Here is a 17,732-nt window from a genome sequence, read left to right on the forward strand (position 1 = left end):
TATGTTAGAAAATGTCCCCGTACTTAAGAAATATGAACTGAATGTGAAGAGGTAAAGGAAAACAATGAAACAATGTTTCAGTGTACTCTAAAGGGAGAGAAACAGGGGAAACATGATGGAAGAGAAGTGCAGAGGGGCAGGAAGGAAATAGGACAAAATGTAAACAATTGGTGAACCTGAGTGAAGTGTTTCTAGGAGTTCTTCTACTATTCTTGTAACTTTTATAAATTTGAAATTATTTCAAAATAAAAATTAGCCAAAAAGTCCCAGCCAAGAATTTATTCTTCGGTAGACTAATTACTGGTTCGTTTTTATGATGATAACAGTTTAACTGGTCAGTTCAAGTTTCTGACACATGTAGACTGTAGTGAATTGCAAACACATCCGAATATAAAGCAACTTGTACACTTTCTCAGAGTACTAAGAATTTATAATAAGATCCACTAAGTTCCAACCCCACGTTTACTAGTCTGCCTTTTTCTTCTGAATTCTGGATTCTGATTTCTTCCCCAAGCAAAGGAAAAGAAAAATTCACTCACTACAAGAATGTTTCATTTTAGTCACACCTCATAAATAAGCCAGCTAACTAATTTGGGAGAGAGAGAGAGAGAGAGAGAGAGAGAGAGAGAGAGAGAGAGGAGAGAGAGAGAGAGAGAGAGAGGGGGAGAGTGTGTGTGTGTGTGTGTGTGTGTGTGTATGCATGTGCATGCCTGCCTTCGTGTGTGGGAGGTAAAGTGATGAGGGAGTGGGATAACACTATTCTAAGCAGCAGCCATTTGCTAGGTTTACAAATACTTCATTTCAGTGTATCTGCTGGAATATACATTCCCATGCACCCAAGAGAGAAAAGAATTTTCCATCCTTTCCTCATATTCTTTCTTTAAAAGAAGTTGTGCTTGATAGTAGGCAGAAATTGCCTTTTTTAGATTACAGTACCTCAGAGCCTGCCTTTGGAAATGGAATGGGACAGTATTCAGGATGTCTCTATGTGGTGTGTTTGGTCCATGGAAGTGGTCCTGTCAGCAAATGTTAATTACGACAAGTCCCACTCGGTCACAGTGATCTGGACTTACAATGATGTACATAAACTAACATTCATCAACCAGAAGGACTACAAAATATGTATTATTTTCTTTTTTTAAGTGCAGAGCTGACATGATTTTATAAGGAAAACCCCATTCTAAAACTAAAAACTCCTAGATTCTAATCCTACTTCAGCTCCATAAGTGCGATTTTGTGCAAGCCACAAAACACTGATTCTTAGTGTCCTGATCTATAAAACATGGTTACCAAAGCATATCTGTCCTCTCCACAGAGTTATGGTAGAGTGAAATGTGATAGGTCTCATGTGGTGATATATTAGAAATGTCCTTGAAATTTAGACGATGGGATTAGAATATACTTTACTCTATTTTCTTTAACTATAAAAGAGTAACTATGATTCCTGATATAGCATTTTTCACAATTAACAGACTTCAAAATGTACTCTTTATGTAGAAATATCTGTATTGGAACAAAATTACTTAGTAAATAATAATACGGTTATATGTACAAAAAACTAAGACCCTTCTAGCTACTTACAAGAGACTCACTTTAGAGCTAAAGACACACAGAGATGAAAGTGAAGGGATAGAAAAAGATATACCATGTATAAATCATGATTAAACAATATGCTACTAAAAAACCAATGAGTCAATGAAGAAATCAAAGAAGAAATCAGAAAATACTTTGACCCAAGGCAGCAGAAATAAAAATAAACCAATAGGACCTAATCAAAGTTACAAGTTTTTGCACAGCAAAGGAAACCATTTAAAAAAAAAAAAAAAAAAAAAAAAAGGACAACCTGCGGAATGGGAGAAAATAGTTTCAAATGGTGCAACTGACAAGGGCTTAATCTCTACAATATATAAAAAACTCACACAACTCAACAACAACAAAAAACACCCAACAATCCAGTTGAAAAATGGGAATAAGACCTAAATAGACATTTCTCCAAAGAAGACATATAGATGACCAACAGGCATATGAAAAAAATGTTCAATATCACTAATTATTAGAGAAATGCAAATCAGAACTACAATGAGGTATCACCACAGACCTGTCAGAATAACCATCATCAACAACTCAACAAATAGCAAATGCTGGAGAGGGTATGGAGAAAAGGGTACCCTCCTTCACTGTTGGTGGGAATGTAAATTGGTACAACCACTGTGGAAAACAGCATGGAGGTACCTCAGAAAACTAAACATAGAACTACCATATAACCCAGCAATCCCACTCTTGGGCATATCTTTCATTGAAAACAATACATACACCTGCATGTTCATCAGAGCACTATTCACAATGGCCAAGACATGGAAACAACCTAAATGTCTATTGACAAATGAATGGATTAAGAAGATGTGGTATATATACACAGTGGAATACTACTCAGCCATAAAACAGAACAAAATAATGCCACTTGCAGCAACATGGATGGAACTAGAGAGTGTCATACTACATGAAGTAAGTCAGAAAGGGAAAGCCAAATACCATGTTATGTCACTTAATCTGGAATCTAACATATGGCACAAATGAACCTATCTACAGAAAAAAAAACAAATAAACTCATGGACAGGGAGAACAGACTTGTGGTTGCCAAGGGAGAGGGGGAGGTGGAGGAAGTGCGGGTTTAGTAGATGCAAACTATTGCATTTGAAGTGGATAAGCAGAGAGATCCTGCTGTATAGCATAAGGAACATATCACTGTGATGGAACATGATGGAGGATAATGTGAGAAAAAGAATGTGTACAGCAGAAATTAACAGAACATTGTAAATCAACTCTAATAGAAAAAATTAAATAAAAGAAAATACCTTGAGACAAATTAAAATAAAAACTTAACTATCCAAAATCTATGGGATTTAACAAAAGAAACTCTAAGAGATAAACTTATAATGATATAGGCCTACCTTAAGAAATAAGAAAAGTCTCAAATAAACAACCTAACCTACCAACTAGAAGAATTAGAAAAAGAAGACAAATGGAGCCCAAGGTCAGAGGAGGGAAATAATAAAGATCAAAAAGGACATAGAGACCAAAAATAGAAAAGATCAATGAAAACAAATGTTTTTTTGAAAAAATAAACAAAGTTGAAAAGCCAGGCTCATTAAGAAATAAGAGAAAGGACCCAAATTAACAAAATAAGAAATGAAAGAAGAGAAACTATAATCATTATCACAGAGATTTAAAAAACATAAGAGAATATTCTCAAAAGCCATAAGGCAGTAAAGTGGACAATACTTCTAGGTTGCTGACATACAATCTTCCAAGATTGAATTGGGAAGAAACAGACAATCTGAACAAATTCCTAGCAGTGGAACTGAATTTGTAATTTAAAAACAAAACAAAACTCTAGCAGACAAAAGTCCAGGACAAGACAGCTTCACAGGGGAATTCTACCAAACATATAAGAAGAGCTAACAGCTATTCTTCTCAAACTGTTCTAAAAAATTGAAGAGGAGGGAATACTTCCAAATTCATTCCATTACCCTGATACTAATATCAGGCAAAAACACTACCAAAAAAAAAAAAGAGAGAAAATTATAAGTCAATATCTCTGATGAAAAAATCCTCAGTGAAGTATCAGCAAACCAAATTCAACAATATGTAAAAAGGATCAGGGTGTTCCCATTGTGGCACAGTGGAAATGAATCCAACCAGGAACCATGAGGTTGTGGGTTTAATTTCTGGCCTTGCTCAGTCGGTTAAGGATCTGGCATTGCCGTGAGCTATGGTGTAGGTTGCAGATGAAGCTTGGATCTGATGTTGCTGTGGCTGTGTGGTATAGGCCAGCAGCTGTAGCTCTGATTGGACCGCTAGCCTGGGTATCTCCATATGCCATGGGTGCGGCCCTAAAAAGCCAAAAAAAAAAAAACAAAAAAAGGATCGGATGCCATGATCAATTAGGACCAAGTATGACCTATTCCAGGGATTCCAGGGCAGTTCAAGATCTGCAGATCAATCATTGTGATACACCACATTAACAAAAAGATGGATAAAATCATGTGACCATCTCAATAGATGCAGAAAGAGCATTTGACAAAAATGCAACATCTAGGAGTTCCTGTCGTGGCTCAGTGGTTAACAAATCTGACTAGGAACCATGAGGTTGTGGGTTCGATCCCTGGCCTGCTCAGTGGGCTAGGGATCCGGCATTGCCGTGAGCTGTGGTGTAGGTTGCAGACGTGGCTCAGATCTGGCGTTGCTGTGGCTCTGGTGTAGGCCAGTGGCTACAGCTCCGATTCGACCCCTAGCCTGGGAACCTCCATATGCCGGGGGAGTGGCCCAAGAAATGGCAAAAAGACAAAAAAAAAAAAAAATTCAACATCCAATCATAATAAAAAAACCTCTCATTGATGTTGGAATAGAAGGAACATATCTCAACATAATAAAGGCCATACATGACTAACCCACAGCTAACATTATATTTAGTGGTGAAAAGCTGAAAGTTTTTTTTCTAGAATCAGGAACAAGACAAGGATGCCCATTCTCATCAATTTCTTTAACATAGTATTGGATGTCCTAGCCACAGCGGTGAGACAAGAAAAAGCAAGAAAAAGCAAATTGGAAAAGAAGTAAAACTGATACTATTTGCAGGTGACATGATAATATATAGAGAAAATCCTAAAGTCTCCACCAAAAAACTATTAAGCTAATAAATGAATTCAGTAAACTTGCAGGATAGAAGATTAGTATACAGAAATCTATTGCTTTTCTATACACTAATAATGAACTTTCCCAAAGAGAAAGCAAGAAAACAATCTCTCATTTAAAATCACATCAAAAAGAATAAAATACCTGGGAATAAACTTAACCAAGGAGGTGAGAGACTTATTCTCTGAAAAGTATGACATTGATGAAAGAAATTGAAGATAATACAAAGAAATGGAAAGATATCCTATGTTCACAGATTAGAAGAACTGATAGTGTTAAAATGTCCATACTACCCAAAGCAATATACATATTTAATGCAATTCCTGTCAAAATACTATGACATTTTTCACAGAACTAGAACAATTAATCCTAAAATTAATATAGAACTACAAAGACCCCAATTTGTCAAAGCAAGCTTGAGAAAAGAGATCAAAGCTGGAAGTATCACTCTCTGACTTCAGACCATACTACAAAAGCTGCAGTAACCAAAATCATATGATACTTCACAAAAAACAGACTCATAGATCAATAGGACAGAATAGAGAGCACAGAATAAACCCACACACTTATGGTCAGTTTATCTATGACTGATTAGGCAAGAATATACAATGGGGAAAAGAGTCTCTTTAATAAATGGTGCTTGGAAAATTGGACAGAACATTTTCTCAGGGAGCTGCCATCATGACTCAGCAATAACAAACCAGACGATTATCCATGAGGACACGGGTTCAGTCCCTGGTCTTGCTCAGTGGGTTAAGGATGTGGCATTGCCATAAGCTGTGTAGGTTGCTGATGTGGTTTGGATCTTGCATTGCTGGGCTGTGGCATAGGCCAGCAGCTGCAGCTCCAGTATGACCCCTAGCCTGGGAACTTCCATATAATGCAGGTATGGCCCTAAAAGCAAAACAAAGCAAAAAACAAAAAGAACATATCCTCATACCACATACAAAAATAAACTCAAAATTAATTAAAGAAAAATGTAAGACCAGAAATCACAAAACTCCTAGAAGAAAACATAGGCAGAACACTGCTCACAAAAATTGTAACAATATTTTTTAGATCTGTCCCCTAAGGCAAAAGAAACAAAATTTAAAAATAAACAAATGAGATCTAATTAAATGTAAAATCTTTCACATGGCAGAGGAAATCAACAAAACAAAAAGATAACCTAATGAATAAGAGAAAAGATTAGTAAATGATGTGACTGATAAGGGGTTAATATCCAAAGTATATCAATACCTCATGCAACTCAAAGAATGTTGTAAATCAACTATAATAGAAAAAATAAAATCTTAAAATTAAATAAATGAATAAATATCTTATACAACTCAATACTAAAAAACAAACAAACAAAAAAAACCAAACAACTTGATTAAAAAACCAGCAGAAGACCTGAGTAGACCTTTTTTACAAAGAAGACACGCGGATGGTCAACAGACACACAAAAAAATGCTCAACATCACTAATCATCAGAGAAATGCAAATCAAAACAGTGAGATATCACCTCACACCTATCAAAATGGCTACTATCAAAAGGAACACAACTAGTAAACATTGGCAAGGATATAGAGAAAAGGGAATCCTGGTACACTGTTGGTGGGAATGTATATTAGTGCAGCCACTATGGAAAACAGTATGGAGAGTTTAAAAAACTAAAAATAGAACTACCATATGATCCAGCAATTCCAGTCCTGAGTGGCTATCTGGGAAAAAAAGTGAAAACATTCATTTGAAATGATACATGCACCTCAGTGTTCATAGCCAAGATGTGGAAGCAACCTAAGTGTCCATCAGATGCGTGGATAAAGAAGATGCAGTATATATGTATACAATGGGTATTAGCCATAAAAAAGAATGAAAGTCTGTCATTTGCAATAATATGGAAGACCTTTAGACTTGGAAGGTATTAGGCCTAGTGAAGTAAGTCAAAGACAAATGTTATCACTTCTATGTGGAATCTAAAAAGTAAACAAATGAATATAACAAACAAAAACAGACTCACAGATACAGAGAACAAACTAGTGGTTAGCAGTGAGGGGAAGGGCAAAATAGTGGTAGGGAGTTAAGAGATACAAACTATATAAATTAAATAAGCTACAAGGATATATTATACAGTATAGGGAATATAGCCAATATTTTATAACTTTAAATGGAATATATTCTATAAAAATATTGTCACTATGTTGTATATCTGAAACTAATATAATATTGTTAATCAACTATACTTCAACTTTTAAAAAAGACCTCTTTGTTTGAATATGTTAAATTTCATCCAAAGTTACTAAGTGTTCTAAATATATGCACATTTGAAAACAAGGTATATGAGACAGCAGTACAAAACAATTTTAGATCACAAATTCGTTGGGGAGGTTTCATTCAGCGATGAAAACTTCCTTTTAAATTAGATGAATTGTTTTGCAAATTAATGGAAAAGCTAAATGTACAATATGTCCAGGATTAACTCTTGGGTACATCCTGAATAATTATACCAGGCAAATGTGCTGAGGTAAACCATTTTCCATAGGGGCCTGTCTATTTCACGTTAATAAGTCACTTACTAGACCCAACACATTAAAATATAATTCTTTGTGGCTTGTTAATTTACAAAAAGGAAAACATTCCTCTGATTTATCTGAGTGAATCAGATCAAGGTGACCTTAGAAAAAGCCCTAGAGAGAGGAAGTGATGATGCAAGCACTGACCAGTTCACTCTACCTCAACTTTAAAAAAACCAGTTTCTTGATTACCTCATAAATCATCTGGTGCACTGTTTCCAGTGAAGACTCTCAGGCTATGTGCAGCAGTTTATTAACTTGAGCCAGCAAAATAAACAGCAAGGTCTGGGTGAATAACTTAAATGAAGGACTTCTGATGCGGGCGAGGCAGCCACAACTAAGTGTCTGTGCAGACTTAGTAAAGGGTTCCAAGATTGGGGGGCTGATCAGTGCAAGACAACCCATCTAGATTATTCACACTCCAGTCTATTTTTATAGGAGTTTGAACCAGCTAATTATTTATTTTCTGACTGCATTTTTTTCTTCCTTTTCAGGGCTGCACCTGCAGCAAATGGAAGTTCCTAGGCTAAGGGTCAAATTGGAACCGCAGCTGCCGGCCTATGCCACAGCCAAAGCCAAGCCAGATCCGAGCTGAGTCTGTGACCTACACCACAGCTTGAGGCAATGCTGGATCCCTAACCCACTGAGTGAGGCCAGGGATCAAACCAGCGTCCTCATGGACTAGTCATGAACTAGTCAGGTTTGTTACTGCTGAACTGCAATGGAAACTCCCCAGTTGCTTTTTTTTCTATATCGAAGATATTCAAGGTCAAGTAAAAATTTTTTTTCCTTGCTTCTAAAATAAGGAAATAACTATGCATCCTGCAACAAGTAAATAAGATCCAACCAAATGTATTCTTTATTGATGGTAGGTATACTGCTAGCTGAACATACCAGTCTAAGAATATAATGAATAAACTGACATATAACTAAAATTTCAAGATCAAAACTACAAGTGAGTATACATATCTGTGTGTGAGAATATGGTACACACACACACATATACATACATAAGACCATCTCACTGATTTCTCTTTTTTTTTTTTGCCATATTTCCATTTAACTCAGTTCTTTATCACAAGCCCTAACCTCATGCTTCAGATTTATTTATGCAAATGCCCACTAGTTTTCTCTCCCCAGATGTCTGACAGGTGTTCTTGGCACATCCTCCACCAAACTCATGACCTTCCCTTCTAAACCTGGTTCTTCTATTCTATTTCTAATATCAGGGAATGGTGTTGGCTATCAGATCAGATTTCTGGAGCACCCTAGATCTACACCTTAACTCAGTCCTTTCCCATAGCCAATCGGTCTGCAAATCATGATGACGTTACCTCTAAACTGTTTTCTTCATTGTGTCCTCTTCTGTTTGTCCTGAGATCACTATCCTACCTGATCCTAATCATCTCTCTCTCCTGGATAACTGCAGTTTCTCTCATATACTTATGTATAGATTTAGTTCTTCCCTCCCCATGTAAACTGGTTAACTTTTCCTTCATAATGCCTGTCATTAACTATCCTTATTTTTTTTTCCCCTATGGATTTTCCAGAGTTATCTCTAGCTAGCCTCTTCATATAAACCTCTCCTACAAATGTATTTATTCTCCCTACTCTGCATTTTTGATTTAGTGCCTTTCTTTTTTCCCTGCTTTTACCTTCTTGCTTGCCTCTGCCTATTGAAACCCCACCACATTATATCAAAATTCAGCTTCAATCCCAGTAATGCTATAAATCACCAGAAAACCCAAACCGGAAACCATCTGCCCCTCTTAAATTCTTGTTGTAATTCCTGTCAATTCCAATGTTTCTCAGTCCTTAAAATATGAAGACTGCATTCCTAAGTCAAAAAAAAAAAAAAAAAAGACTTTACTAACTCCTCTTGCCTTTGACAAGATGGGGAAAAAAGGAACCAAAGAAAATTTTCTATCCTGACTGAGTGGGATGGGGGAAGTGTTGTTGGTGGAAACTGGATTCCTTGACAGGAAAGGGGCCATGGTGATGCAGCATGTCCCACATGTTGCAGAGGACACTAGTTGAGTGAGAGTTATATGAAAACATTTCTGTATATTCATTCAATAATAGTTAAGTTCTCTCTCTGTGTTCTAGGTAGTGAACAAGAGAGACACAGTCCTACTCTCAGTGACCCACAGATGATTACACAGGCTCATGTGGTTGGGAAACTGCGTACTATGGCAGCTTCTAGGGGTTCATAATGGATATTATGATATAAAAGTCTCTGAAAAGTCCCACCATTTAAAAAAATATCATTTTAGGAGTTTCTGACATGGCTCAGCAGTAAAGAATCTGACTAGTATCCATGAGGACTAGGGTTTGATCCCTGGCCTCGCTCACTGGGTTAAGGATTCAGCATTGCTGTGAACTGTGGTGTAGGTCACAGACATGGCTCGGATCCCGTGTTGCTGTGGCTATGGTGTAGGCCAGTGGCTGCAGTTCTGATTCGATCCCCAGCCTGGGAACTTCCATGTGCTGCGGGTGCAGCCCTGAAAAGACAAAATATATATATAATTTTGTGTTTAGTATTATTTCCCAAACAAACTTGGCCACAGACTCCCTCCCTTGCTTTTTTTCTGGCAATATCTATTAATATCCCATGCAACCAGAACTCTGTAGAACAGATAATTGGGAAATATTGGTCAAGAGCCATCCAAATGCAGAGAAGGAAATGCTAAACCTTGGAGAGAAGAGAATATTATTACATACTTGGGGATGTGAGTAGAGGGGACCTCTGAGAAGAGGACAACTGGAAATCCTATTTAATTGTTGAGAAAGAGTGTTGAGAGGGTTTGGTGGTGTGGACAGGAAGACATTCCAAAGGTTCCAATCTTTTGAAGTTGTTTTCCTCAGACCCTGAGGAACAGACCAGAGATTAAGAGAAGTGGCTGTTAAGGTTCTCAGACATTCTCCTGTTAAGCCTCACTACAGCTGTGTCCCCAGTGAGATGATATGGTTATTAAGACAGGGAACTCTAAACTGGCTCTACCTTCTTTTCCAAGTCTCCCTTTGCCTCTGATTTTGAGGGAAAGAAACTCAGATAGTCGTCTCTTCTGTGTGAAGTTCAAGTCTTGGTTGTATTTGTAGAAATCAAGTAATTTTGCTTACTACTGCGTGTACTCATGTTTATTGCCTTGTGGTTGCAGTAGTAATATCCCATACCAAACATACTCAATCCTGGACTTAATTTTTACAATAAGACAGAAGATTTGGAAAATATAATCTTGACTATATACATAAAATGTATTACTATGATGGCAACTGAAATCATATGAGCATCAGATATCACAAGGCTCACTCTCACTCTGTACTATGAAAGAACGGTCCTATTCCCCCATGAACTCACTCTTGTGGCCCTTTTCTGTGCTCTCTAGATGAGACCCCTAGAGGCCTGCATCGTCAAAGTGTTATTCACAGGCCTGAAAGAAAACAATGCATTTTTCTCATATGCTTGAACTATTTCATAACAAGAAAAACAAAAAGTATTCCATTGAGCCTAAATGAGGTTATTGAGTATGTGCCAGAATATTCCAAAACCGTGTGTGCAGTCCAGAACTAGCTGCATCCTGTGTAATGTGAGAGCCTCAGCTGGGACCAGTGAAAACAGGCACAGTCAGGGACACCAGTCCTCCATGGGAGCCTAACTGAGCACCAAACTTCCTCATCATCCTGGCTGCCACTTAGTATTTCTGGGTATTTACCCAACGAAAACAACTAACTTTCAGAAAATCAATTCTCTCTATATGTTGTTATAAAATTAACTCATACAATAAAGTAATCCAAAGAATCAGAGAATATATATTTTAGTATACAGTAATTTTTTATACTTACAAAATACATAACACGAACTTATTAATGGAACCTCATTCCATGTTTTTTGGCTTTTCTGTAGTGTACAGAATTTTTATTAAATATTTCACTTTACTCAGATGCAATTTCTAATTCTTTCATGACCGAAGAAGCCCTTTTAAACTCTTAGCAATAATCATTTAAAAGTTTTGACGTGTTTTCAGTTTACACTAACAGATTTTTAGAATCTCTTGAATGTAGATATTCGGGAGTATTATGCCTTTTCCTGTACCAAACAGAAAACACTTTAAAAAATCATGTTATTGTTACTGAGGCTCAGAAGAATAGATACTTTCATTCATTGCTTCTGAAAACATAATTTGGGACATATTTTTGGAAGTCAGTTTGGAGACACAGACAGCTACATACGTGCATGCACTTGGGTTACATGTGTGTAGATGTATGTACACACATATATGTGCATTCATACATATGTAGTTTGAGCCAATTTCCTAAGAATTTTCTATAGATATATTAGAAAATATTACACATAACATGGTTTTTTATAAGACTGTTCATTACTAGAATATCTGTAGATATCAACAATGACCATACTTGAGTGATGGACTTGTACATGGATTTTTTTACTTACAGTTTTCTCTGTCTCCCAAATTTTCAGCAGTGAATGTGTCTTATTTATGGAATACTTAAACAAAATAAATGTTGCATGCCTCCTGATATATTTGTACCCTTTGACCCAGCAACTCTATTTTTCTGACTATATCCTAACATAAGGAAATAAACAGATACACACTAACAGATGTACTTACAACTATGTTCTTTCTGACTTGTTTATAGTAATAAAATACTGGAAGCTACTCAAATGCTCAACATTAGGGAATTGGTTTAAAAAAAATAACAGTGCATTCATGTGGTAGGATATTGCACAATCTTTAAAATCAGATTCTTGAAAATATTTAAGAATAAAGGGAAGTGCTTACAAGATATTAATTTAAAATGTATATGGGTAGAGAGATATATAGGCATTATATAATTACAATTTTGATTACCCCCCAAAATTAGAATATACATTAACATAATGTGAACAAGTTTTACCACTGGGTGGTGAAATTATTTATAGGTTCTTTTGATTTCCTTTTTTTTTTTCCTGGTCTTTTTGTCTTTTCAGGGCCGTACCCGGGGCATATGAGGGTTCCCAGGCTAGGGATCGAATCAGAGCTGTAGCTGCCGGCCTACACCATAGCCACAGCAACGCAGGATCCCAGCTGCTTCTGTGACCCTCACAGCAACACCGGATCCTTAACCCACTGAGTGAGGCCAGGGATCAAGCCTGTGTCCTCATGATGCTAGTTGGGTTGGTTAACCACTGAGCCATGACGGGAACTCCTGATTTTCCTTTTTATAATTTTCTATGCTTTCAACATTTGTAGTTTTTATAAACAAAAAATGTAAACAACAAAGAAGCTTGTTTCATAGCTAGTAATACTAAGATACAGTTTTCTATATGAACATGATCCCTCCAAATATTTTTTCAAACTATCATTTCTACCCAATTTATCACTGTACCACACAGTGAAATAAGAGTGTTTGAATATTTTATTTTAATCCCTGGGTCTCTCTAACAAACCATAGAAAGCATTTTGATCAAAAGATTTGCTTTGGGAGTTGTGTTATGGGCTCAGTGGGTTAAGGTTTGGGCAGTGTCACTGCAGTGGCTTGGATCACTGCTGTGGTACTGGTTCAATCTCTGGCCCAGGAACTTCCACACTTTGTGAGCATATGCACAGCTCGGGAAAAAAAAAAAAAAAAAATTCGCTTTGCTCTATAAGATGCTTAAAACAACGTGGGAAGGGAGGGAGTTCCGTTCTGGCTCAGCCGTTTACAAACCCAACTAATATCCATGAGAATGTGAGTTTGATCCCTGGCCTTGCTCAGTGGTTAAGAATCTGGTGTAGCCAAGAGCTGCAGTGTAGGTTGCAGACTCGGCTTGGATCTTGCCTCGTTGTGACTATGGCTTAGGTGGGCAGCTGCAGCTCTGATTCGACCCCTAGCCTGGGAAATTCTATATGCTGCAGGTACGGCCTAAAAAGCAAAAACAAACAAACAAACAAAACAAAACAACCCCCCCCCCAAAAAAAAACCACCAACCAACCAAACAAAAAAACACTAAAAAAGCAAAAAAATCATGGGAAAGGGATATTTAGACGGCTGGCTCCAGACCCACTCTGAACAGTGTCATAAGGTTTCTTAATCATTTACTTGTTCAGAATCTAAGTAGGCAAAGGTCAAAGCAGTTTCAAGTTCAGTGGTACCTCAGGTGTACCCTTCCTCTCTGATGCAAGGACCACACCCACAGAACAAAGGCTTTTTGAGTTCATTGAGAGAGTTTCTGCCTTTAGCATTGCTGTAGTAGTAGCCTCTGATTGATTTGACAAAGGCAAGTAACCATTTGGGTAGACTCAGGGAATGCAGGTGTGTGTGTGTGTGTATGTGTGGTGTGTGTGTACATATATACATTAAGGGCTGAGGGGGATATTTTTATGTCCTTAATTACTTAATACATATTTTAAGTCACAAAAAGCTTAGCGTAAGCATTGTATACTTATGATAGTAAGCCAAAGATTGATCTGTGTACTATCACTGATGAGTGAACTCAAGGAGTATTTATTGAAAGCCTATCTGTAAAATATAGTTCTGGCCAGAAAAGATAAAAAGACACAGTCCTATTTTCCTTCCTAAATGAAAACACAAAGACAATTCTGCAGATTTTACGTACTCTTTCAATGTCTCTTCTCCAGACAAAATTATAATTGACATTTACTTGTTTTCACTTAAATTTAGTGTGATATCATTTTAAAAATTCAGTTTAAGTTCATTGACATATGGCCCAAGAATATCACCAGTAAAACTTACCAAACACATGTATTTTAAAAATTTGACTCTAATTTTTAAAAAAAGAAAAAGAAAATAATCCAAAATTCAAAGAAAAATTGAGGTAGTTTATGTAGTTATTAAGGATAGAATGTAGTACATTATGATTTTTTCCTGATGGAATAAAAGACTTACACTTATTTTTTTGGGACTCCATACAGCTCATTCAACACTTTCAAGTTCTGTGATAGGCTTTGAAAATACAACAGGGCAAGAATTTTTCCTTCTCAGATGAACAGGCAGAAATGAAACCAAGTTTAGATAAAGATCAGACCATCAAAATAACTGAAAGATGAGAAGTGAAAGGGAAAGGAAAGGAAATGTATGAGCTTAGAAGAAATAAAGCCAAAAAATTTACTTGATTTGTCCTTTCTCCACGTATGTTGTTCTATAAAACCCCACGAGCGAGCCATTCAGCCAACCGGCGAACTCCATCGTCAGGTGGTAGAGACCCTCGCCACTGTTGGGTGCGAGCTCTTCTTCCGCCTCCACCACCACATACTCCTGCTTTTTGTATTCGAAGCACCGCCTGACTTGCACCTGCTCCCCAGAGGGCCTCCACAGCACTGGGAGCTGGGTGATCCTCGTCTCCCGGAGATGCAGCCACAGGTGCTGGGTGGGTGAGGTCACATTGATGGAGATGTTCACTGTCCCCGTGTATGTGTCCTGCTCCAACAGGGGCTTCACTTGCAGGTCGTAGTGCACTGGGTTGATGAAATCCGGTAGCCTGAAATCTCTCCAGTTTCCACTTTCATCTTCACTGGCAGGGCAGACCCCCTGGTCCTGTGGAGGGCTCGAAGTGGGAGGAAGGTGGGACGGAGACTGGGTTGTGCCCTGTCCACCGTCCTTAGAGTCACATGATCTGGTCAAGCCCACAGAAAGTCCTACTATTAATCCGACAGCCACTACCGCTGCACAGATAATAGCCACATGTTTCGTTTTAATGCAGTATCTCTTAGAGTCTGTGCTCATTTTTGTTTCCAAAGTCAAATGTTACACATAAAAGGATGTTAAATTTAACGAACTAACATCAGCAGTCTTCTTTTTTCAACTGGAAGGAATTCCCTGGTTTGGCAGCGTGTTTCGCCTTTCCCACACCTCTCTGGCTTCTTTCGTCTCTTCCTCTCCCTTCGTTCCCACCAGCCACTCAAGGATGAATGTGGAAACAGGGGGTGGGGTAAGGATTCCAGAAGAGGAGCTGAGCTGGGGGAAGAGGACTGAGGAGAATATTGTGGCGGCTCCCCTTATAAACAATGCATCCCCTACTCCACCCCTCCTGCGCTGGAGTGAGTTAAATATAAAACAGGGCTTAGCTTATCAGCCAATGGGAGGATGATCCTTTGCCAAAGCTCTGTCAGCAGCTTTCAGGGAGAGAGCGTTTGGGAAAGAGGTGCGCTTGTGATAGAAAAACTCAACCTTTGCCACTGAGTCTATGGCTTCTTCCTGTTGTGCTTACAATCTCTCTCTCCTCACCAAAGGGCTTCTTGAATTTCAGCTCTTTTGCAGGTAGCTTGCCAAAGAAGCTGTGTTTTCTTTTCGTTCTTTTTTCCTCATGTTATGTAAACATACAGATTCTTTTTTCCAAAGTCAGGTCATGGCATTCCATGCTCAGAGTGATACATAAATTCAGGAACCACTTAGGTACTCAGCAAATACTTGTTAAATTGGTGGATTAGTAAAGCATGACCAGGTCACCCTAAATCATTTCAGTGGATGCTGGATGAAAGAGAGAAGGAAACAGAAAGAAATTAGTCAAAGCAGTACTGGAGCTGAGAAGCATAAGAAAAAAAAGAGAGAAAGGGAAAGGGCTGAAAGGACAGAAGAACAAGGAAGATAAACTTGATAAACTTGTTAGGTTAGATAACTAAACTCTGTTAGATGATCTCACCTAAGCAAGATTGAATTCTTTAGCCTTGAATGTGGTAGATGATCTTTGGAGCAGATTCCACATGCAAAAGGTGGCCTGTTGAAAGATCCATTACTGCCCAAACCTGTTGCCTCTTAATGAAAAGGTCAAGATGATAAAATCACAGTGACATCCTTTTTTTTTATGAGTAGCTGAGATATAGACACCCTAGCTATCTCTAATAGTATCAGTACAATCATAAATATAAAAATTTGAGGAATTTCTATATACCAGGCACTATGCTGAGAAGTTATCATTTAAGCCTTCCTAATAACTCTATAAGATCGGTACTTCTATGGTATCCATTTTAAAGATGGAAACACTGACATTCAAAAAGGTTAAATCATTTCCTCAAGGTCACAGAATTGGGGTTTGAACTCAGGTTGTCTGAGTGCAAAATTCAAATATCTAACTACACATCCTCTGTTTTCTGATGGAAAAATATGTAAAAGTTAAGTAACTATGAAAACCTCGGTCAATATTTCCCAAAGTGCAATCCATGGATATTAATAGATATATTTGCAGAGCAGGCAATGCCGGGGTATATAAAGTTAGGAACATTCTCTCACTGTCTTCCATTCTTTCAGAGCCTTCAGACGGCATTACTATCACACTGTGAATCTCCCAGACAAGATATACTATTGAGTGATTTTTATATTTTGTTGATGAGAGACCCTTTTGAGGGTCTTCTGTTCCATGGAACACACTCTGAGAAATGCTTCTTTCTTTCTTTCTTTCTTTCTTTCTTTCTTTCTTTCTTTCTTTCTTTCTTTCTTTCTTTCTTCCTTTCTTCTTCCTTCCTTCCTTCCTTCCTTCCTTCCTTCCTTCCTTCCTTCCTTCCTTCCTTTCTTTCTTTCTTTCTTTCTTTCTTTCTTTCTTTCTTTCTTTCTTTCTTTCTTTCTTTCTTCCTTTCTTTCTTTCTTTCTTTCTTTCTTTCACTTTATGGCTGCATTCTCAGCATATGCAAGTTCCCAGACCAAGGACTGAATCCAAGCCACAGCTGCAGCATTGCCAGATCTTTTTAATCCATTGCACCTGGCCAGGGATTGAACCCACACCTCCATGGCCACCTGAGCCACTGCAGTCAGATTCTTAACCCACTGTAACACAGTGGGAACTCCTGCGAAATGCTGCTTTGAACTGTTCCAAATTATAAACTGAACTCATAGAAAAAAAATTTCAAAAGCAAAAAGGGTACTTTTTGCTCTGTACATTTCTGTTGTTTTCTCATAAAATCATGGTAAGAATTAAACAGAAAGGGAAGAGGGATATATTTTTCAAAATTATAGGTTCATCGTTATTTATTAATTTCACATTCTAAATTAAAATCATAGTATTTTAATTTTAGTAAATCAGCTTTCTGAAAGTTGCCACGAAATCCCTTTATCAGAAAAATCATCTGATGTTCGCTAAATGTTTCGCAGGTCAAACATTTTAATGTGTTCTCCATAAATGAAAGGGTAAACATAGATCAAATTTGTCTCAGCATACTGACTGAAAAATGAAAAGGAAAACATTTGGAAGAACATACATAAAGTTAGATTAAACTAGAAGCATTTTTTTTTTTTAATCTGAGCTAAGGCAAACATATGTAAAACTCTAAAACTCAATCTTGTCTAGAAAGACAGCAGTCTTATCATCATGCCCCATGTCTGGGCTAAACTGAACAAAAAAGATAGTAAACCTTTGAGATAAGGTACATTCAAGGGGGATTGAGAAAGGCCATCTGCTATAAAATATCTTTTTCCTATTTTGCCTTAAATTCCACCATAAGGGATTCATAATTTAAATGCATTTTTTGATAGCAGAAATAAAATCCCTTA

The 17,732-nt window shown here is 37.5% G+C and overlaps 1 protein-coding gene and 1 long non-coding RNA gene across 2 annotated transcripts in view; one reads left to right on the forward strand and one right to left on the reverse strand.

Moving 5' to 3' along the window:
- ENPEP (glutamyl aminopeptidase) overlaps nucleotides 1-15,061 on the reverse strand; it is a 92,511-nt gene extending 77,450 nt beyond the window's left edge. The window contains 1 exon segment of the mRNA NM_214017.1: nucleotides 14,362-15,061. Within this exon segment, the coding sequence (NP_999182.1) occupies nucleotides 14,362-14,975 (614 nt within the window). The 5' untranslated portion in view covers nucleotides 14,976-15,061.
- LOC106504743 overlaps nucleotides 1-17,732 on the forward strand; it is a 293,971-nt gene that overhangs the window by 105,784 nt on the left and 170,455 nt on the right. The window lies entirely within an intron of this gene.

This window comes from Sus scrofa, chromosome 8 (assembly GCF_000003025.6).
Source record: "Sus scrofa isolate TJ Tabasco breed Duroc chromosome 8, Sscrofa11.1, whole genome shotgun sequence".
Lineage (NCBI taxonomy): Eukaryota > Metazoa > Chordata > Mammalia > Artiodactyla > Suidae > Sus > Sus scrofa.